We start from the raw sequence: 22,888 nt of genomic DNA, 5'->3' as shown, positions 1-22,888 counted from the left end.
CCTCGCCTAATAACAGATCAAGGGGGCTGCTTGAGCGTTGGTCGATTCCCGCGTGTGATCCACCTTCGTGGAACCGCAATGCTTGTTCCAGGGAGTCCCCAAAAATGGAGGTAGGGCTTTCTGAAATAAGGGGCATCGTTAAATTGCTGTGGATCAGGTGCTTCCTCAAATACCCCTTAAAATAAGCTGGCATTTAATCTCATTAGGCTACCTGCATATTGCTATATGGACATACCGTACCCATGTCGACTGGTGTGTGCTCTCTAGCCCCATTGTCTGCATGGAGAGTTTAAAGTCTAGTTGGGAAAGTGGGCTTAAAACACCTGAATGACACAAAACTGGCTCACCTGTGGACCTCCAGGTGTTGTTAGATTACAGCTCCCATCCCTGGCCCTTGAATACACTGGCTGCAGCTGATGAGAGTTAACTAGATAGAACTGGCTACAGACTCATTAGGTTGGCATTGCCTTTTTATTTTAACAATTTTATGACTGACATTAGAAGTACACCATGGAGAAACTGATTTGTAAAAATGTTGCATGGAAAAAATACAAGAGAGAGACATTACACATACTTCTGTAAATCAAGAAAATCTTTAATAAAAATACAAAAAAAAAATGGTGAAAGAAACCTGGTGTATTGATCACTAGACTTAATCATAGATTTTGAGCTATTTCTAGTCAGCTGAACTACAGGTTGAGTTGCAAAGTCAAAACAGTGCCTCTCAGTTTTGCCTATACTGATTCAGACTTCCTACCCACAGAGAATACCTTCCAGATCAGTTCATCTGCCACAGAACTGGTACACACTGCAGAAAAACTGGAGGAGCATCATAGAATCATAGAATCATAGAGTTGGAAGAGACCACAAGGGCCATCGAGTCCAACCCCCTGCCAAGCAGGAAACACCATCAGAGCACTCCTGACATATGGTTGTCAAGCCTCTGCTTAAAGACCTCCAAAGTAGGAGACTCCACCACACTCCACATAGATAGGGGTTTTGTAATGACACAACAGTACAGTATGCACAGTGCATTTGTTGTGTAGTTTCCACACCGAGGTATGAAAGTGCACACTGAAGGCAGTTTCGATGTTTTTCTGCACGTCCTCAACATGTGCATGCAGAAGGTCCCATGTACAATGTCCAGGTATGTCTGGGAAGGACCACTGCCAGTCAGTGAGCTAGAGGAACCTATAGGGCAGCTTCCATGCTCCTATCACATTAAGCCAAACTGCAGTTTATACTGGGATAACACAGAGTTTCTTTGCTCCACCCCAGTCCGTAAACAAACATGTATTTTTACTCCTGCACAGTGGTGAGTTAAGCCAAGATTTGCCTTAGCATGTCTCCTGAAGCTGGGCTTGTGGTTAAGCTCTCTTAGTGTGCTAATCATACACTGCATACCTTGGCTACAACGTTTGGTTAGTGTGGAGAGGAGACTGCTTAACCAGGAGCCCATGTTCTGATGACATCTTAAGCCAAACCTTGGCTAAGCTTTAATACTGCACAGGAGTTTTAAAAAACCAGGGGAAAACAAAATTCTGTTTTTGATAAGGCATAATTTAGCTTACCGTGACATGCAAAACATGCCTGTATAGGTATGTCCCTAGACGGATTGTTGCATAAACTTACACACAGAGAATAGGGAAGTTTTTGTTCAAAGTACAGTGACATTTTTGCATGGGCCAGGAGAATTGTTTTTTAATTTATCCACAATGTAGTGCTTAATATTCATGTCTAATATTTTTCTAAAAATAAGCAAAATGGTTCATCCATTAGGAGGCTACCTTGAGCTCTCCACACTTCTTTAAAACCAGAGACACATTTTAGATGCTTTTATTTTCATTGCTTACAGCAGACATTATTATTATCCTGTCCTTATTTTGTACGATAACATCATATCTTCAAAGTAGTTTTTAAAAGCAGAATGGCAGAAACCACCATTTCACTCCTTCACGACTGCGGTGTTTCACATAAAAAAGGCAGTATATGGAATAAAAAGCTGTTTTTCAGCAGCGAAATTCACAACGGCCCATTTCAAATGCAACAGGAAACGTGCAGCAGCCATGTCGAACACCGGGGCTCATGTGTTTTCCCTCACCTCTCTCCATTTTCATGGTTATGATGAGGTTTCTTTAAACTCTGGGATCCAGTCTGAGTCTAGTTTGTTTGAACTAATTGAAGAGTTTTAAAACCAGTTACATCCAAAGTTGGGTTACATGCTTCCAACCTCATTTGTTAAAGGGGAACACATGAACCTGAGGCTTAATAGGCTTATGCATCTTGCAGGAAACCATGGTTTCCTATTACATTTGAACTGGTCAAATATCTTATTCATGATTTATTCAGTTTTATAATACACACACATATATATATTAAAAACTACAATATCTTCCCAAGGGATTTCTTCTTTTTTTGTAGTTTTGAACCTAAGTCACTTGTCAGCTGAGTTTTCATCAAGTACTGATGCTGATTTGAAAAGTCAAAGGAAATGTTCAAAAAGATCACATTTCATGGCATATTAAGAACATGTCCACAATTTGTGTGTGTGTTCTCTGTTACCACTTTCACTGTGAATGATGTGAAGGTATGAAAACGTACCATACTAATGAACTGTCAATACCTTAAAAACAATATACGGTCATCCTTAAATTTAACACAGTATTTCTGCTGAGACTATTATTCCAGTTAATATATATTTTATTTATTAAAACAATATGCTTTCACAGTTTTATTAAAAGCAACCTAGACACAGCCAACTTCAGGATTTGGGGCTTCCGTTTTTGTCGTATGTCATATTCCTTTTCTGTTCTTCATAGCAGTTTCTATAATGGAAACTGGAAAATATGTGCTTTTGAAGAAAAGTTTTAAATCAATCTGCAATTATGTTTGGAAAACTGAAGTTCCTTCACATTAGACAGTATATTATTACTGTGTATTATACCATTAAGTACATATGTTACAGCAAAAGTATGTTAAACAAGATTAATATACTGGAAAGAGACAATTCAGATATACCCTTAAATCCAGAATTCTATTCACACTGAAACACAAACAGATCAGCTTTGCATATTATGGAAGTCCCATAATTAAGATTTTTTTCTTTAAAATGAAACAAAACTAGAAAAAATGAACCGAGTTGTGGGCAGAGGTAGCTCTGTGCTTAATGTATGCTTCTATGCTCTGAAAATGTTAGTGGACAGAGATGATACACAGTTGACTGTTAAAGCTGACTGTTAAGAAACATATTCCAGAACCTGCTAATATAATATGACATTATTGTGACAATAACTTCAAGTTTATCAGTCTTTTTGCAATAAGAGTCTTACTTCACTTACCTAATAGTTTTTCTAAACTAACCTGCCTTATTTTACGCCATTAAAAGCTGGAGCTCAGCTGTGGCAACTCCTCAAACTTTATCACTGAACTTTAAAAAAAGAAAGAAGAGTGTTGACAGATCCAAGATAAGCATATATATTGCATTATTACTAACATGATAACTTAATGCAAGCAATTGTAATTGTTTTTAATAAGAGCAAAATTCAAGTGATTTTCAAAATACAGGCTCAGCTCTGAAGAGTGATAAAGAAGTATATGAATCCTTGATCTGCTATTTTTGTTAGGTTTATAGACAATGCTAGGTTAAATTGAACATTATTTAAGACTTACAGGTTATATAAAATTAGTGGGGTGTAAACAAAAGAGCAAATAAATGGTAGCCTAAAAGGCTCTTCACTTGGTTTTGTAGTAAACAGCTTGCATTTGAAAATGAGATTTAAATTCACACACTTTGGTCGTAACCTAAAGACAAAGCTCATCCATATATTTAAGAAATATTGTGTGATAAAAGAATGTTCCAAGGGTTGATCACACATTATAAACATTCATTTTTCTCAAGGTTTTAAATGATTTAACAATGTTTAGGAGGTAGAGTTCATGCCAGTGTTGACAACGAGTCCAAACATGTTAAAACTTCTATTACTGCTCTTCTTTTAAAGTAACTGATTAATCCTTGAAGCCCACACCTCTGAGAAGGAAAAGATTACAGTTATTATATTACATTGGCACTATACTGTCCGTTTAAGACCTGATGACTTAATATTATTTTCTGCGGAATCTGTTTCTCAGTACTTCAAGTCAGACTTCACTATAATAAAAACTATTAATAATATGCACTGGTATAATTTTAGTTACACTAGCTACCCAAAAGCTCTCCCCCCCCATTACACTCACATGGAGGGGCCACAGAGCAAAGGTTTACTGTTGTCAATCTGTAACTTACTCTTGGAAAAATGCTAACTGCAGACCTGTTCTGACATTTCATTTTACGTTTCATATTATGAAAACTAATAACATGTCAAAAAAGTAAATACCCAATCTATTCAATGGCATACTTGTCTGCTTGTTCTGTTACCACTGTAGCTGTTCTTTCTGGAGAATGTGAAGTTTTAAAAGTTGAACTAAGCGGGGATGAGGCACGTAGCGAAGTGGTAGAGAGACCATGTCGACGCATCTCTTGAATGGCACGCTCCCTGTTAAGTAAAAATAAGAAATTGTAAGCGTATCTCCATGCATTTTGCCACATTGGAAGCAGGTTGGAGCAATACAGACAGCCTTTTGATCCAGTGGAATGTGTCAATTAACGAAGGGAAGATTTTTGCTTATTCTCCCTTCCCTTGCAGCTTCTAGCACTCCCAAAAAATTGCTCTAGAGATTTCTCCTGCTTCCTCCCCGCTTCCTCCATTAGTGGATAAAATAATAATAATAATAGTAATAATAGTAATAATAGTAATAATAGTAATAGTAATAATAATAATAATAATAATAATAATAATAATAATAATAATTTATTTCTACCCCGCCCATCTGGCTGGGTTTCCCCAGCCACTCTGGGCGGCTTCCAACTGAATATTAAAAACAATACAGCATCAAACGTTAAAAACAGGGCCGCCTTCAGTTGTCTTTTAAAAGTATACTTGTGTTGGAAAAACAGCATTAGGAGAACTTATTGGATTCCACTCATAATTCTGTAATCAGATTTTGAGTCAGCTGTAATATTAAATATTTTCTGCAGAATCGTATACATAGTACTTTTATATTTCTTCTCTTAAAAACATAGGATTTGTGACACTGGGCACTTTTATAAAGCAAATTCACTTACCTTTCAAATCGTTCTGTTGTCAGCTGCCTTTTCACAATATCATAATCAGCCTGCAGCTGTGCAAGTTTATTTCGAGTTATTGAAACTTCCCTATTAACGCTCGTTCTAAAAATATTGCAAACAAAGAAAGTTCTTAACAATTGCACAGTTACAGATGGCATCTTATAGGAACTTTAAAAATAGCGGCAACAAGGCAGATAAACAAGGAGCAAGAAACAACAACAAAAACCCATATACGCAGACATACAAATGTGTACACACAAATGCAAACACACACAATGAAGATATTTCTCAACTGCAAGTTTGTAACTATTATTGGGGAAGATTCTTATCAAGGTCAGTCCAGTTAAAGTATTATGCTTGGAGGCAGAGTCAGCTCAATATGGAACTTAAGACCAGCTCACAACAATTGCTCATGCTGCTAATTCCTTCCATATCTTTTGAGATTTCAAGTGTGAGGAATCAGGATGTGAATCAGAAACCCAGGGCTACATGGGACTGCACTGAGTACCCCAAACATCTAGAGCAGGGGTGTCCAACTTCCAAGAGACTGTGATTTACTCCCACTATAAAAAAACTGACAGTGAGATCAAACCCATCAAAGTTGTTGAGCATTTGTTGTGGGAGAATGAGCCACAGTTGTTGAGCTTTTTTGGGGGGTACTGGGGTTCCAGGGACACCCCGTGATCGACCTGTTGGACACCCCTGATCTAGAGGGAATTTAGCACTCATGTTCGCATGAATCAGTCTCTAAAGCAGTTTCACTAGTTCCATTAATTCACCATGGCTGAAGTCAACATCTGACCCTATGAATGGATGTGCAGTGAGACAGTACTACAAAATCACTGTTAAAAGAACATATGATGCTACCCTTAATTCCAAGTAAATGCCATTATCTTTGGGCGCAAGTCTTGGAGGACCGAGGGCTGAGACAAAAATAATTAAGACTTAATTATTCCATCTGCATAGTTTCCAGCAACTAAGTTATATAGTTTGTGCAGAATGGTGCTAGAAATTTAGGATTTTATCAGGTGAAAATGGTTTTTTAGATATACAGCTAGGTTTCTCATGAGGCCAGATATCTTTGCATGAAGTTATAAACAGTAGCTTTAAAATGTTGTAAGAATAGTTCTGAACTTTACAAACATACAATTTACTCTCCGAGAGTGTTAACTTGTCCTTAAGTAGCTGTATTTCTGAATCTTTCTCATGGGTTATCAAATGATTCTGAAAATCTTTGTCTCTACTGGTAGACAAGAGTGTTTCCAAGTTCTGTATTGTAAGCCGCTCACTGGACAATTGTTTTTTTAACAGTTCTGTTTCTGCTCTTGCATCTTCACATTCTGATATTACCTAGAACATAAAAACAATTCATTCTAATTAAGCGTTTCAGGTTAAATATTAAAGGTCTTATTCATAGGCATCCTTTCATATAGGCAAATTTTATGCAGATGCTTAACTTTATGTTCCTTCAACAGGTTTAGGTAGTAGTGGCCTTGTTTGCATGTCACATTAAATCAAATTACAGCTTACCAAGACCAAACAAAAGTGTTGGCTCCCCATTACACCTGCTTTCTTCCTCTTTGGGCTAAGCTAAGGTTTGGCTTAACATGCTGTCCAAACCCTTAATTGAAATATGTAGCCAAGACTTGTTCTTTGCTTCAGATCTTGCTTAATGGGAAGACACCTTAACCAGTAATGCAGCCAGTATCTGAATATTTAACCATGGTTAAGTATAAACCAGAATGCATCACCATGGTTTGAAGCGGGATTGAATTTACTCTGATTAAACACTACAACTGGTCCGTCTTTCACTTTTAACTTATCTTAAGATTCAAGCCAATATTTCTTAATTCGAGGAAGTTCACATAAAAGAAGACTCGTGTCCTTGCCTCTGTGAAATGTTGGCAGGTCCTCCTAAACACTGTGGGATATGATGTAGGGCACTGCAGGGGAAGGCGTAATTGCTCATTTGGTCTTGGATCTGAGCTAAGTGAACACATGGAAGTTCGTGGAATGTTTCCCACTTCCTCCTCCCCATAGTAGCCGCCCATGCCCATTGCTCAAGAGCTCTTCCTCCACTCTCTGAAAAGGGATTTCAAGGGCCACAGCTTGCTGCAGGGGAGTGGAGGGGAAACTTGCCTTACTTGCACTTTCTCAAGTGAACGATCTTAGGGTTCAAATCCTTGGGTTTACATTTTAGTGTCACATTTGACCAGTGGTACCTCTGGATGCGAATGGGATCCGTTCTGGAGCCCCGCTCACATCCTGAAGCGAACGTAACACGCAACTGCACGTCTGTGTGGGTCGCGTTTCGCTGCTTCTGCACCTGTGCGTGACATCATTTTGAGCGTCTGCGCATGCGGCGAAACCCGGAAGTAACATGCTCCGTTACTTCCGGGTCGCCGTGGAGCGCAACTCAAAAATATTCTTCCCGAAGCTACTTCAACCTGAGGTATGACTGTATTGAACTTATTTAGATGTGTTGTGCTAAGAGCTAAGTTCTTCCTCTTACCCTCTCAAACTCCATAGATTTGGATGTTAACTGACGTGAGAGACTTTCTTTGCTGGACTCTAGCTTGGCACACAGATCTCTAACAGAAACCACATCAACAGAGATGGAAGACTTTTCTTCTTTTTCACGTTTGAGACTCTCCTCTAGTTTGGCCATACTTTTTGCCATTGAAGAGATCTGTGATTCATAAGCTTGGTGGGCAATGATATGCTAAGTGAAAGACAAATGCAACTCTATTATTACATGCAGGCATGCGACAGTCCGTCTCACCGCACACTAACCAAAATTCAAGCTCTCTTGATTACTGAGTTAATATAAAGAAAACAACCCCCACCAACTTGTTTCCCCCCTCCAAAATACACTTATAATCATTTATAAGCCCTAACGTGCAAGAACAGAAATAGCTCTGAAATTAGTGTTCCCATGAGCTGAAACAAATTATTAATTAACACACCTTGTCCTCTGCAGAAATCTCCAATTAATGCAAAGGCGTATGATTAAGAAAGCACATTAGGAAAAGGGACTAGGTAATAAAGTTCAGCTAGTGTCAGTAATTACCTCCTGAATTTCTTTTTCCAGTAGTTCCGCTCTCTCTCTAAGATGCCGTCTCTCAGTATCAACAGAAAGGAGTTCCAGCCGTACAGAGCTGCTTTGCCCCTCAGCTTGATGGGCCTTTACTTCCCAGCTTTCAGCTTGGCTATAGAGCATCTGGAACTTTTCCAACAGCTCCTTGTTTTCTCTTTCCTAGTTCAAAGCAGAAATATATACCATTGAGCAATGAATCACTGTATCAAATGCTTTCTACCCACAAGAAATCATCACACTGCTTCACTACACATGGTAGAAGAGTTTGACCCTGAACTTGTGCTCTTCTCCATATTTTACTTGCACCCCAACTCCCACTTCTCTCCTTCCTCTTAAATAAATCATATTTTTTTACATCCTCATCTTTGTGTACAGTGAGGCTGAGTCCTTGAGTTAGAACCTCAAAGCATTTAAAGCGGATGTTGCTTTTACAAGTTGATACAAATTCTGATGATTACACATAAGAAGGGTGTCATATTTTATGCTTTGTCTGTTGTATAAATTTTCAAGGACTAAGGGGGCGGGAATGGTCTTTTGCTATGATCCAAATGTATGCACACATAAAACCTGTAGCTCCAGCATGTGTATAAGTTTTTAAAGCATTTTGGAAGTTTGGTGTAAATAGATCTTTAAAGCAGAACACACAGAAACCCCAAACTCTTTCTCACTCTAACTGAACATAAAAAGCTATCTGCTGATTCAAAATGTGAGATACAAAAGATTCCCTTTCAGTAGAACTCATGTTGCTCAGAGGTCTCTGGGATATATCCTTTGTCTTTGCTGTTTAAGGAAGTTTTTAAGGATGGATGTTTTATCGCTTTTTAAATTATTATTAATATTCTGTTGGGAGCCACCCAGAGTGGTAGTGGAAACATAGCCAAATGGGCAGGGTAATAATAATAATAATAATAATAATAATAATAATAATAATAATAATAATTTGCTACAAGTAACAAATTGCATGCAGTAGGAATCTGTAAGTTTGAGATATTCTGAATAAGATTTTGATTTTTAAATCATTTTAAGTACCTTTCACAAACATAATTTTAAAAACAATGCTGTGCTACGTTACACGACAGGCTTTTCATGGACTATGTTAATTGCAATCACACTGAACCCATGCAGTCTGTTACTGGCTTCAATTTAACAACCCGAGAGTGGGCATGACTCCAGCCCTTTGCACGGGGCTTGAAAGCTAGGGCTCCAATACTCAGTACAGTGGAACCTCTATTTGCGACCATAATCCATTCTGGAGGTCAGTCCAGAGGTTGAAACGGGTCGCTGGGAGAGGCGCTGTTGTGCGCGGGCGGTGATTGCCCGCTTCTGTGCATGTGCGTGAACAGCGGCAAACCCGCCAGTTACTTCCGGGTTTGCCGTGGTCGCGGTTTGGAACGACAGTAAGAAGAGGCGGTGGTAAGTAGAGGTTCGACTGTAGTGTGCATGTCAGCTGCTGAAAGAAAGCAGGAAGTCCCTAGCTACAAAACCTAATATCCTGCTGTATTGCCTGCCTAGTCAGGTCTTGAGATGCAGCTTCTAAATGCAAAAGCTCTACCCGGGTTGCAACTTCTGTTGTAGCCAATAAAAGACGCTGCAGTGAGTGCTTGGTTGGTGTGTATGTATGTGTGGTGTCCACAACAGTTGCTCTGGTTTGCAAGTGTGCTGATGGGCCCAAAAAGATTAGAGACCCCTAGTTTAGCATTATGTTTGAATGCAGGCATTGTGCTGGCAGTACAACTGTTAGGCTATATCAAACAGTATTAATATCAAAATCTGTACCTGAAGCCAAATTGTCACTTTTGGAATGTATAAGCTGAATGTTTATTGCATGTTTAGTTTTAATAGTTTCCAGCTGTCTCCACCTCTGCAGCACTCCGCTTGTGGGTTGATGCTAGGCCATGCCTGATCTTAACTTTTAAAACATGATACACTTACTTAATAAAATATTCATGGGAACTTCCAAATGCACTTCCTCACCTTTGAGACCATTAAACTTTCAAACCTGGAGACTTCTGTTATGTAATTATGAACTCTAATTTTCATTTCTTCTTTATCACGCAATGCTGCTTCCAGTTCAGATGAGATTGCCTATTTAGATGATAAACCATTACAAATAATATTACATGCAAATAAAAGAAGGCTAGCTCTCATTTGGTAACCCTGTGCCTGAGCTGTACCAGACTTCAGGCTTCAGGTGTATATGTACTTCTGCATAGAAAAGAAATTCCCTATACATAAGAGATCAGGGAAACACTAGTTTTCTATGTTTTGAATTTAAATAAAGGAGCATTCTATCATGCAAGTTCCCCCATCTGCAGTCTGAAATGAAAAAAGCTCAGACAAAAATTAACTACCCTAAAGGGAGAACTTCCCCAATAATGGCTAGATTCTAACTTAATGTTGTTTGAACAATCACTTGATGGCTATTTTAAAATCTTACACTTTTTACGGCTAAATGTAATCCGAAGAAAACATGTAAAGAAATACAGTTCCAGGGTAGAAAATCTGGACAGATGGCATTCCAAGTGGATAGCATCACATTTAAGCAAGGTTTGGGGCAGTTCCTACGTACATGGCATTAGTATACAGATGTCTACATCATGTTAATCCTCCAGGTGTATGCACCAGTGATCTAGTTTAAATATGATGTTGGTTGGTTGCACATAATCTATAACTGTTTTATACATATCTAGTGTCACGTTTAAATCAGCACCCCCTAAAGTAAAAAAATATAGATTGAATGTAATGCTGCCACTCTTAACAAACACACCAGTTAAAATTATCCAAGAGCTACAAATCACATAAAATGTAATTTCAGGTACCCAAACATTATTTAAAGCAATTGTGATATGTATTATTATGAACTATTGTACCTGATTTTCTCTGGCCATTGTGGATAGATCATCCTGTAATCTTCTGTTCTCTTTCAAGGCCATTTCTTTCACCCTGCTGACTTCACCAAGCTCAGAATGTGCTGCCTCGATCTGGCGACGGACACTGGCTAGTTCTCGGTCTTTACCGCTTAAGGCATCCTTTAATTGGCTAGCAAATGGGGGATTTGGAAAACCTTAAACAGAATTTATCTTTTTGCATTATATAAATCTACGTAACAACTACATTCCAGTAACTAAGATGAATCATCTCAAGTGTTTTTAACTTTGCGTTAGATAGTAATGATAACATTATTGTACAATTCCATCTTTGCAGTTTCTTTATTAGCAACTTGATCGCCAAGCATTATGTCTGAAATTCTGGCACAGCACTATGATTGGTAACATGGGCCACATAATAATAATAATTTGTACCACCAAGTTATAGTTTGTTTTAACCATCTAGTAAGCCAAGGGACGCGGGTGGCGCTGTGGGTTAAAGCCTCAGCGCCTAGGGCTTGCCGATCGAAAGGTCAGCGGTTCGAATCCCCGCGGCGGGGTGCGCTCCCGCTGCTCGGTCCCAGCGCCTGCCAACCTAGCAGTTCGAAAGCACCCCCGGGTGCAAGTAGATAAATAGGTACCGCTTACCAGCGGGAAGGTAAACGGCGTTCCGTGTGCTGCGCTGGCTCGCCAGATGCAGCTTGTCACGCTGGCCACGTGACCCGGAAGTGTCTCCGGACAGCGCTGGCCCCCGGCCTATAGATGTGAGATGGGCGCACAAACCCCAGAGTCTGTCAAGACTGGCCCGTTCGGGCAGGGGTACCTTTACCTTTACCTTTAAGCCAAGACTTGGCCCAGATGTTCAAACTGCAGTTTGCTTTGCATAATATTAGTTTGCTGTTCTTCTGCTTACCCTGCAAATACTCAGTTGCTATACTGAATTCCTTTGTAGCATTTGAGTATTGGCAAGGCACCATCAATTATTATCATTGGTTGGCTGTGGACAAGATCAGGGAACATTACATTTTCCTCCTTGGAAATATTTTGGCATGCTCCTGAGCAAAAAAACAGCCCTCCACCGATTCTTATGTAAGGTGCACAGAATTCCACCTTAAAGTACATCTGTAAGTGCCGAATTAGGATAATTGTAATTGCCTTAGGTTTCCCCCCTCCCCCAAATGGCCATATTTTAGCCTTCTTCAGAGGAACCATCTTCTTCATGTGCAAAGGTTTAATTATAAGTATATTAGCTTATTAAAATACTTTGATTGCTATAAGATGAAATTTCAGAGTCAAAAGTAATAATTTTCATTACTATTACTTACTCTAAGGACGATTCTAACTGAGTAAGAGTTTGTCGCAAATTGAGGATAGTTTTTTCCTATAGAAAGAAACATGATGGCAAAGATTATTGGTTTTACGTAATTCACATCAACCGCACTAATAGGTATGATCAACAAGTGAAATACAGATGTAACAAATATACAGCATAATACAGTACTGTTACCAGTCATTCCCTAGCAGTCTCTTGTAGTTTAATATTTAAGAGTAGCTGAAGCTAAAAAAATTGGGTACCTTCAGCTTACTAATGGCCAATGATATTCAATATTCATTTGCATTTATTTATTTATTTTCCTTTGGACTCCATTTTTCTTTTGGCCATCACTACTTATGGTCTGAAGGGACTGAAAGTGTGAGGTTACTGATATACCACATACCTTCCCAGGAAAAAAATGTGGCCTCTTGTAACCATCCTAAGTTCATAGTTTCTTTTCACAATGCTGACAACACATGATTCTGACAGTAAGGCACAGAGAAACTGGAGAGCAGAGGTGGAAAAACTGTTGCACAACCTCTCCCCTTTTCACATTTACTTCAAAGTGCTTTTCCTTTCCCCTACTCTCTCTTGCCTAAAATGAAAGCAGCAAGGGAGCATATGGGGCATGTGTCAGCATTTCTGCTCCTACTGCTTCATGCCAGCAGTCAGAAAGCTGGGGGAGAAGGGAGGAAAGAAATACGCGGAGAAGGTAAAGCTGAAAGGATCTCGGCAGCAGTTTCATTTTATAATTTTTATTACTAAATACTCATCTATTAATTCAAGCTTCTTTGTATGCATTAGATTGTGATCTCTTCAGAAGTACTTATAGGGCTGCTGTTTTTGGTGACTGCTGAAACTTAAGACTATACACAATTTTTTCCCATACTCATTTTTTTTAATCTTTAATGTACAGTTTGATTTTTTTATTATGTTTTAAGGAAGCTATTGACAGTTACTAATTTTCTTCAGTTCATAATTCTTTTGTTGTCTTTTATCAGTATGCACCATTCAAGACTTACAAGTCCTGACCTGGATCAAAAGTCAGGTAAGCAGAGTACAATAGTAGTACAATAGGCCCCCTCCTCCCAACTCCAGCCCAAGTGTCCCCCTGATGTGTCTATTTCATGCCCCGTGTACATACCTTATTGGCTAAATTGTCATCTAGATAAGCAACTCTTTCTGTCTTTTCATCTATACTTTCCTGGAGGCTGTCTTTTTCCTTAGCCAAGACATTAATTGTACTTCTGAGCACACTGATGGTCTCATCCTGTGCATGGTGCTTATTACTGAATTTACCTGCAAATAAATAAATACTGCTTGAATTATGAAGAGCAGGGGCTCCCAAAATGTGGTCTGCAGACTACATTCAGGGGGGCTTCAGCATGTCTGTGGATTTGTGGTTTAAGATGGGAAACAGTATGTTCATTGCAATGAAAAGTCACATTTATTTCAATTGTATTTTAATTGCTTCTTTTATATCTTATTTTGTATTTTATTGTACTACAATAGGAATCTATGGAATACAATAAAATTTAATTTATGAGAAATAAAAGCAGCAATAAAATGCAGTGGAAAAACCATACAGCATGTAGAACAGCACATTACAATTGATACAAAAGGCAGAAAAATTATTAAGCAGTTAGCACAGACTCTTAGCAATTTTCAAGCAGTCCATGGGGGGAAAGGTTTAGGGATTTATTGATCTAGAGCTTAAAGGTGACACCTAATGTTGTGTGAGCAGACATTCACTCATGTAATGAAACTTCTCCTTCCCCCTGCTGCCTTATCTCTGACCCCTCACCCAACAATATCTGTTCTGGAGAGTTAGGGAATCACCTGATGTAGTATTCTGGGACACCCAAAGGGCTACACCGGTGTGTGGGTGTGTGTAAGGCAGAGTCTGGCTGTGCAAGTGGAAATGCACAACTTGGCATCATCAGACAACTTACATTTATCTTTGAGGTACCTTTCTGCTCAGTTTGTGGCACCTTGTTCTAGACTTTAATGATTGGCAAATCTTTACTGCTAAGTTATTGTCAATGGAAGTGAAGGAAGAATGCTGGGCAAATTCACCCCACTACAAACGCCTGCCAACAAAGGTCTTTTAAAGCTACAGTGGTACCTCGCAAGACGAATGTCTCGCAAGACAAAAAACTCGCTAGACGAAAGGTTTTTCCGTTTTCGATTTGCCTCGCAAGACGAATTTCACCTATGGGCTTGCTTCGCAAGACGAAAACGTCTCGCGACTTTGTTTCCTTTGTCTAAAAACAACGACATGTTTTGTTTATAAAGTTAATTTATTTTCCCTTCAATTTTTGAACTGCTCTTTACAGTATGTGTGACTTTAAAGAGCAGTTAATAAACTGTTGTTGTACCAAATTTGGCTTTGTTTGGACTTTTTTTGACCATAGGAACGCATTAATTGATTTTCAATGCATTCCTATGGGGTTTTGTGATTCGCAAGACGAAAAATTCGCTAGACGACAAAACTTGCGGAACGAATTAATTTCGTCTTGCGGGGCACCACTGTAGTCCCTTGCTCTTTGATGGCTTTGAAAAACTAGAACCCTGCCAGAGGGTATATGCAATAAGTGGGATTCTCCGCAATGTCTTCCGCCACCCTCTGAGTTATGAAAAACAGCATGGGAGTTATTTGCATGAACAAGAAATAACAGGGAAACGTTCTTGCTTGCAGTCCTCTGGTTCCCCTCTCAATATCTTTCTCAGCTCCTTCTCACATTCTCCTCCCTCTGTTTCTTCATTGCCAAATGAGGAATGGCTGAGAAGGATGGGAAAAGCACAAGAGGACCCCTTCTTTCACGCCCATGTTTCTTTCCCTACTTCTAAATTTAGGGGTGAGGAATCTCCATTTCTTGGGCCAATGTTGGCATACCAGGGTGTGCAATTGGGCCTATGAGGCCATTTCCCCCAAACCATGCCCACCAGTCAATAAGGTGACATCACTGGGTGACAGCAGCTAATAGGCAGGGTTCAATTCTGCATTGGCTGCAGCACCTGCCAATTCCCCATAGGGGTAAATCCCATTCAGACCCCTGCAGAGAGCAGAATTAAATCTCTGCTCATTAGCTGAGTGCTTCTTCTTCCATATGTTCTCTGTGGGGAAGGCATTGGCAAAGAAGTCACCTGATGTCAGATGACTGACAGGCTGGCAATCGCATCCACCTGTCAAAGTTAGCCTGTGGGATGTGGGGAGATAAAGACTTGGCCCAGTGGTTCAAATAGGTTTGCTGCTTCTGCTCTAATCACTGTTAGCAATTCAACACTAGAAAAGTGGGAAGCAATAATGGGGGACCAAATTCAATCCTACATTTGACAGTTGTTGACCGCTTGAGAAGAGGAAAGGCAGATGCCGCCAATGTTCTGTGCCAAGAGTTAAACTAGTCTCAATCTCTTGACTTTTCAGATTAAGTAGTTAAGCCGTAAATTATTCACTCTAAGAAATAAAACAGCATTCACCTGTTTTTTCTTCTAGCAATAATATTTCTTCTTGCGCCAAATGAAGTTCATCATCTTTAAGAGCCAACTGATGCTGCACTTCATCTAAAGACTTTTGTATCTGTTCATTTAGTAGTCTGCAGAATTGATATCCATTTTGGAGGGAGGGGGGAAACAGGTGCAGGTTTTTAAATGTAAATAAGTTAGAATATGATAAGCACAACCTGAAAACACTGCAAAGCACAGAATTATGCAGCAAAGGGAACGACACTTTCCAATGAGCTTACAAAAACAGCAATTAGCAGCTGTACCTTTTAAAGCTTTTAAAAAATAGCCTCAGAAAACTAAAACCATGCATCAGGATATATCAGCTAGAAATGCAGAGACACTGAACATTATACTTTTAAGGAATCCAATCTTTTATCTCCTGAAATTGGGGCACTGACACAATTTGGGGCTTAATTCGAACCAAAGCACAGCCGAAGCCTCTTGCTTAATGAAATAACTGGACTGAACCCTAGGATGTGTTAAGTAATACTAAATTGTCTTCAAGCATATTCAGTGTTCCTTTCCATCATTACTAAGCAACTGGAATGTCCACATATTATTTTGAATTTAGGAACACAGCTTCCAATATGACTTTCAGGCAATTATGGAGCCTGCATCTCTATTTAAGGCCTGACAATTGATGCAAATATTTCCTGTAAAATGACATAAATTAATAGATTTGAGCAAGGCACCAATAAGATACTAAATAAATGGCTGAACTTACTGAAGGGAATTTATTTCTGTTTTAAATTGTGAAGCATCTTCAGACAACTGAGACAGCTGATGAGACTTAATATTTGATTCATCTTCTAAGCAGACTATTTTGTTTTTTAACATTGAAATAGTAGTTACTTGATCAAGATGTTCAGTCTCCAACTGCAGCATAAAACAACACACAAATATTATTTTCTGAATCTGCTAAGAGCAGCATTTTTCTTGAGAAAAAAAATTAAGTATTTAAAAAGCTAAGCAAAATCCTAATAAAGACCAGTTCACTCAAATTCAATAAAAACTGCAAAACTACAGCTGTAATCTTAAGCTCCTTAGAATCATAGTGTTGGAAGGGACCGCAAGGGTAACCTAGTTCAACCCCCTTCAGCGCAGAAATCACAGCTAAAAGATCCCTGACAATGTGGCCATCCAACCTCTGATTAAAAACCTCTAATGAAAGAGAGTCCATCACCCTCTAAGGTAAACTGTTTTAGTTTTTTAGTTTTGGCCCAGTTCTCCAATCTGTTAAGGTAATCTTGAAACCTGATTCAATCTTCTAAGGTATAGACTACCCCTCCCAGTTTGGTGCCATCTGCAAATTTGATAAGCACCCCCTCATTAGTGAACTCCACCAAAATATTTTAGTTGTTAAGGCGCAATGTACTGGCAGTAAAGCTCACAATAATGGAGCTGCCATCAGGAATATGAAAAGGAATTGCTAAAAGTTTACACGATGTCTATTGCAAACCTAGTCTTGCAAATGATTGTGAGAAGTAAACGGAGAAAAGCCATAGTCTCAATCATAATTTGAATAGTCAACACACAAACAATGACTTTCCATCACTACGCATTAATAAATTCTGATGCCAACATGTATTTAAATCACTTACTCTGTGAACAGTGTTTTCCAAGTCTGATATTTCCTGTTCTAACTTTGATTTTTCATCCTGATGGACCTTATGAAACAAAGAAAAACAACTCATCAGAGGGCATTGTTTAATTGTCTGATTAACCTTTGAGCATCTGATCGTCTAGGGAGCATGGGAATTAGGAGACATAAAGAAAACTGCACCTACTCTCTATGCCTTTAGAACACTGAACTTGGCTAATATATGTGCTATGTGGAAAGGTGAGGCAGGAAGAACAGACACAGAAGGCAGGGCACATGGGTTTATGTCAGGGCTGGAGTCAAAAATCATGCCAGCAAGCAAGAAGCAGAGTTTATCAGAGAAGTTAACTCCTTTTTCAAAGAAATGGTATACAACTCAGCAACACTTCCCAGCAATTCCTGCCCTGATAGTGCAGCTGCCAGGACTGAATGTCCCCACCTTCAACCTCCTCTAAAGCTCCTCCTCTGCTGGATGTTTCCCAAGCAGCCTCAAACTGCACCTAGGCATCTCTAATCTCTGCTCCACTCTATGCATCATTCTGTGTGTCATTGGAGACAAGGGGGCTCTTTTCTCCAAAAGGGGGGGGGACATCCTTTTCAAGCTGCTGCTGCTTTTGACTGGCTCCACCCTGCCTCCATTTGTTTCCTGCAGGTTCGACTGATAAAGAATTCCTGGGGAGCAGAGTCTGGGTGTCAGTTGTTGAAGCCTCTCCTCTGCTCCTGATGACTCTGCTGCTGGTTCCATAGCAGCTCACATGGATACTCACGCAATGTTAATATTAACAACAATAGAAGCAGCACTTTTTTCCCCTTAAAAAATGTTTAGGGGTACTCTCATTTTGACTCAAGAAAATCACCATTTTATAGTTCAAGTTGGGAGAAATAAATACAGTAAATGGACAAAAGTACAAAGATTCACAAAATGTTTAGGGGTATGCGTACCCCTGCATCCCCCCAGAAAAAAGCACTGCATATATGGGTCCAGAACACTATATATATATGGGTCCAGAACACTAGAAGTATTATGTGCAAGATAGCAGCTTATTGACTTCATCTGTAGCATGGTTCCCCCCCAAAAAAAACCTGACGCTCTAAATTATTATTATTAAAATGTATATACCACCCTTTATCACAAGATCCCAAGGCAGTTCACAAGATAAAAATGTGCCTTAGAAATTTTTGAATGGCTTTGGCTGAAATCAGTGAATTGACTGCCCTGCTTAATTGCACCAGCCATGGGGAGTAGCAACTTTTGTGAGGTAACAAAGTAGTACAAAGTTATCGCAAGCTCGGAACATTACAAAAAAGCATTATTTGTAAAATGATGACCTTTAACTTCTCTCTTAGTCCTTCTTTCTCTGCCACCACTCTTCTGAAATCGGACATTGCAATGTTCCGCTCCTCTTCTGCGTAACTTTGTGTCATAAAAGAAGTTTTTGTTTCTCTCCGTAGACGGTTTAACTCATCCTGAGACTTAAAAAGGAAAAAAAACAACACGTTTTTTAAGTGTATCAATAAAATGAATATATACATGCAAGCTATCGGATCATGCATGGAGGAAAGAAAGGCGTAAGATGGTGGGTGAAAGAAAAAAGATGGAGAGCAAATAAAACGCTGCCAAGTATATGAGGAATTTGGCCCAGCATTGACTTGTACCATGCCACCTCCCCAACCAGAGGCCATTCTTACCCAGTTCAATGATAGCTATGCATCTGGTGCAGGTTAAGACATTGTCTCAACAGCATAAATCTATTACCTGTCCTTTAATCTGCATTCATTCCTCTTTCTGTTACTTCCATGTCTAAGCCTGGCTCTGCAGCAATTGCTGCATCCTATTCTCACAGCGGTGAACCAGATGCATGTGGGAAACCTGCAAGCAGGACCTGAGGACAAGAGCACTCTCCCCTCCTGCAGTTTCCAAGACGTATTCAGAAGCCTACTGCCTCTGACTATGGAGGCAGAACCTAGCCATCCTGGTTAGTAGCCACTAATAGCCTTATCCACCATGATTTTGTCTAATTCTCTTTTGAAGAGTATTTCTATGATTATATGTTGCTTCCTTCTTGCTCCTGAAAATCTCGGCTCCATTATACATGTTATGTCCTGACAGTCAGTGGCCCCACCTATTAATTTGGACTTACCCGTTCATAAAGAATGCTTAGCTTGTCTCTTTCTGCAGTTAAGAGTTTAACATTAGATTGAATTTCTATCATGTGCTTTTCAAATCTTTCTAGCATAGACTGTAGCTCATCTCTTTCTCGGGTGACCAATCTTAGATCACCATTCTGTCAAAAAAAGGGGGGGAATTACACATTAAAAACTATATTACTAGTTACCTGGCACAGATACTGTACTGTTACTGACAGGTGCTACTGATGTAAATAATCAGCGCTGAAATCCTGGGTTAAATTACTTAAATTATACTGAAGTAATTAAGACAGATATGTCTGATGACAGGATTATACCTCAAACTATGGCTGAGTTCAGACGATCATTCCAGGCTTCAGAAACAGCTTAGCATTATAAGAGTGGGTCTATCTGAGCCCTGGGCATGAGGAACATATGCATTTTAGGCTGTAGTCCTATGCATGTTTAATTAAGGAAAAGAATCTTACTGAATTAAGTGGAATGTACTTCTGAGTAAATATACACAGGGTATTATAATACTACTGAATAGTAATATCATCATACTGTACTGCCTCATATTTAACCCTAACGCTCCAATTTTTGGACAATATCAAATTGCTATTAAACAGATACCTTTAAAGACCCAGCAGGAAGTAAAATTGATTTGATTTAAAAATAACTTGTTTAACATAAAAATACACTGTATTGACACTACGTTTCAAAAACACAGCTCAAGCACCAAATCTACTGAGATACAATGTTTACTTAAATTCTTCATTGGGCTATCTGGAAGCCATGAAAGATACAGCAGAAGAGAAAGTAAAACAAAAACAAGCAAACAAACAAACAAAATGCTTAGGTGAAATATTGCACTCATAGTAAATAATATAAGATATATCCCCAGTGGCCTAATAGGGACTTTCAAAAAGGCAAATCAGAAAGCATTGTCACAAATTTGCACTATAAGTATAAACATGCTCCAAGCTGGATTTACACCTGATGGCAAAGTTCATTCCTGAAGTCCAACTGCACAGAGACACTTTGCAATGTTTGGGAGCTATTTGCTTTGTTTTTGCAAACAGATGAATGTAGAGGGGGGAAATTATTACAAAGCAGGGTAAGGTAAAGGTAAAGGGACCCCTGACCATTAGGTCCAGTCGTGACCAACTCTGGGGTTGCGGCGCTCATCTCGCTTTATTGGCCAAGGGAGCCGGCGTACAGCTTCCGGGTCATGTGGCCAGCATGACTAAGCCGCTTCTGGCGAACCAAAGCAGCGCATGGTAACGCCGTTTACTTTCCCGCCGGAGCGGTACCTATTTATCTACTTGCACTGTGATGTGCTTTCAAACTGCTAGGTTGGCAGGAGCTGGGACCAAACAACGGGAGCTCACCCCGTCGCGGGGATTCGAACCGCTGACCTTCTGATTGGCAAGTCCTAGGCTCTGTGGTTTAACCCACAGTGCCACCCGCGTCCCTATTCCAGGACTTCTGAAGTGGTCTAAACAGGGGAAAAACAGCATTTCAAATATGCAATTTTCTATACCATTTTCTGGGAATAGAATGGATCCCAGTTAATGAAGGTGTTCGACAGTTTCTCTTTTCCATTCACATTGGTAAACTAGACAGATAGCTTTGTAATGCAAACTTTTTTTAAAAATTGAAAAACAGGAGTCAAGGGGGGAAATGAAACACAAACAGTTAAGGGACCCCATGTTCTCTGAAGAATACATTGAATATGAAGTGGTTCAGGTTTGCTAAAAAGTTTTACAAATATTTTGAAAAGCTGCTGGGGTCTGCAGCAAATCCACTGGCATACAAGTATTAAACCTTGCACTTCTATTGGAAAACATTGTTTTCCCTTACTAAAACAGTATGAATTCAGTCAGCCAGTCTGACTACTTGAGAAATGCCTCCTCCTTACTACTGGCAGTCACATCTGAGTAGTACAGCAGTTGTAAACTGGGGCACCATATGAAAAAGGTTACTAGGCATTATAATGTATTTAACAAAAAAAATTATTACCTTTTCTGGTGACTTGCGTAATGGGCTAGATCTTTGTTTAATTATCTTTTGGAGACACTCTAGCTCACGCTTATAGTAGTCCCTGTCTTCTTCTATAGTTTTTACAAATGCATCCAGACGAGAAGGTGATTTGTCCCCAAGTGCTATACCGCCTTCTAATCTCATTTTCTCTAGTTCTACAACAAGCTCCCGATCTGCACGAGAAAATAACCAGCAAGCATGAATGAAGTTAGCATATACCAGAGGTGGTCAATTTAAAGAAAACCAGCACATGGTTGAAGATATACAACGAAGATGCTAGAAGAAGCAAAGTCAGACAGAACTGCATTCATCCATCCTCAAGAAAATATGGACTAAAGGAGGAAGAATGTATTTTAAAAATTACTATCTTAAGAGGCAGTCCAAACTTTTAAGAGTGGATAATACCAAGGAAACAGGTTTTACCCTATATGAGGAAGAAAGGAAAAGAAAAATTGGGCTCACCAGGCAAATTCTGGTTCAAAAAATGTGTAGGTAACTCACTAGCGAAGTAAGTTGTATATGTTAAAAGTTCTGCTATCTTCAGTGTATTTCCCCCAGCATTTGAATACAAGCTATCACAGTGGTCCCCAACCTTTCTGAACAATTCTCATAGGCACTACAACAGAATGGCTGCAGTGGTGGTGAGCCTAGCACAAGACACCCATTTCACAGAAGGCAAACTGTTTCCTGCCTCTCCCCACCCCTAACTTTGTCACTCCGTTCCTCTAGGCCCCTTCCCCGCACTGCTACTTCCTTCATCACCATCGAGCCCCCCACCGAGGATAAGGCTGAGAGGGAACAAACGAACAGCAAAAGTAAAAGGGAGCAGAGGCAAAAGTAAAATCCCAAAGAAAAGCAAAACTTCAGAACAATAGAAAAGAGTACTCCATAAGGCACATTGCCTTCCACGACATCACTTGTGGATATCCCGGCTTTTGCCCTGCCTGTCCCCCCCCCCCCCCCCGTTCGGTTGGAGTCTGCAGGAAGACTTCCAATTGGGCCACATTGTTGCTGTGGCAGCAAAGGGGTGGATAGGGGCCTGAGCAACTCTCAAGTAGTGAGCTGTCGGTGACCCAGGTAACATCTTGGTAGATGCTTGGTAGGTGCAGGTACTATGCTGTGGATTGTCTTGGGTACAACATGATCCACCAGATCTCTTAAAATACAT

General features: G+C 39.6%; 1 protein-coding gene and 1 long non-coding RNA gene across 6 annotated transcripts in view; one reads left to right on the top strand and one right to left on the bottom strand.

The window, feature by feature from the left end:
* Nucleotides 1–2,679: 2,679 nt before the first annotated feature.
* The window catches only part of CEP135 (centrosomal protein 135), a 32,068-nt gene continuing 11,859 nt past the window's right edge, over nt 2,680–22,888 (bottom strand). For 2 of the 5 annotated variants that reach the window (XM_082238072.1, XM_082238074.1), the window contains exons 11-26: nt 21,700–21,893; nt 19,692–19,835; nt 18,880–19,023; nt 17,552–17,617; nt 16,675–16,826; nt 15,924–16,039; nt 13,588–13,742; nt 12,454–12,509; nt 11,132–11,300; nt 10,236–10,346; nt 8,235–8,420; nt 7,677–7,886; nt 6,312–6,514; nt 5,162–5,266; nt 4,395–4,532; nt 2,680–3,427 (exon numbers count right to left, since the gene is read on the bottom strand). In XM_082238072.1, coding sequence (XP_082094198.1) covers nt 3,379–3,427; nt 4,395–4,532; nt 5,162–5,266; nt 6,312–6,514; nt 7,677–7,886; nt 8,235–8,420; nt 10,236–10,346; nt 11,132–11,300; nt 12,454–12,509; nt 13,588–13,742; nt 15,924–16,039; nt 16,675–16,826; nt 17,552–17,617; nt 18,880–19,023; nt 19,692–19,835; nt 21,700–21,893 — 2,198 coding nt within the window. In that variant the 3' untranslated portion in view covers nt 2,680–3,378. The other 3 variants (XM_082238075.1, XM_082238073.1, XM_082238076.1) reach the window with 3 other exon arrangements.
* Nucleotides 12,556–22,884, top strand: LOC309540943. Its single transcript, XR_014223554.1, has 4 exons — nt 12,556–13,155; nt 13,445–13,491; nt 19,357–19,526; nt 21,874–22,884. It is a non-coding gene; the product is annotated as an uncharacterized lncRNA (long non-coding RNA).

The sequence above is a fragment of the Podarcis vaucheri genome (genome assembly GCF_965113315.1).
Source record: "Podarcis vaucheri genome assembly, chromosome: 9".
Taxonomy (NCBI): Eukaryota; Metazoa; Chordata; class Lepidosauria; order Squamata; family Lacertidae; genus Podarcis; species Podarcis vaucheri.
The sequence above is the reverse complement of the archived record's forward strand: the minus strand, read 5'-3'. Positions and strand labels throughout refer to the sequence as shown.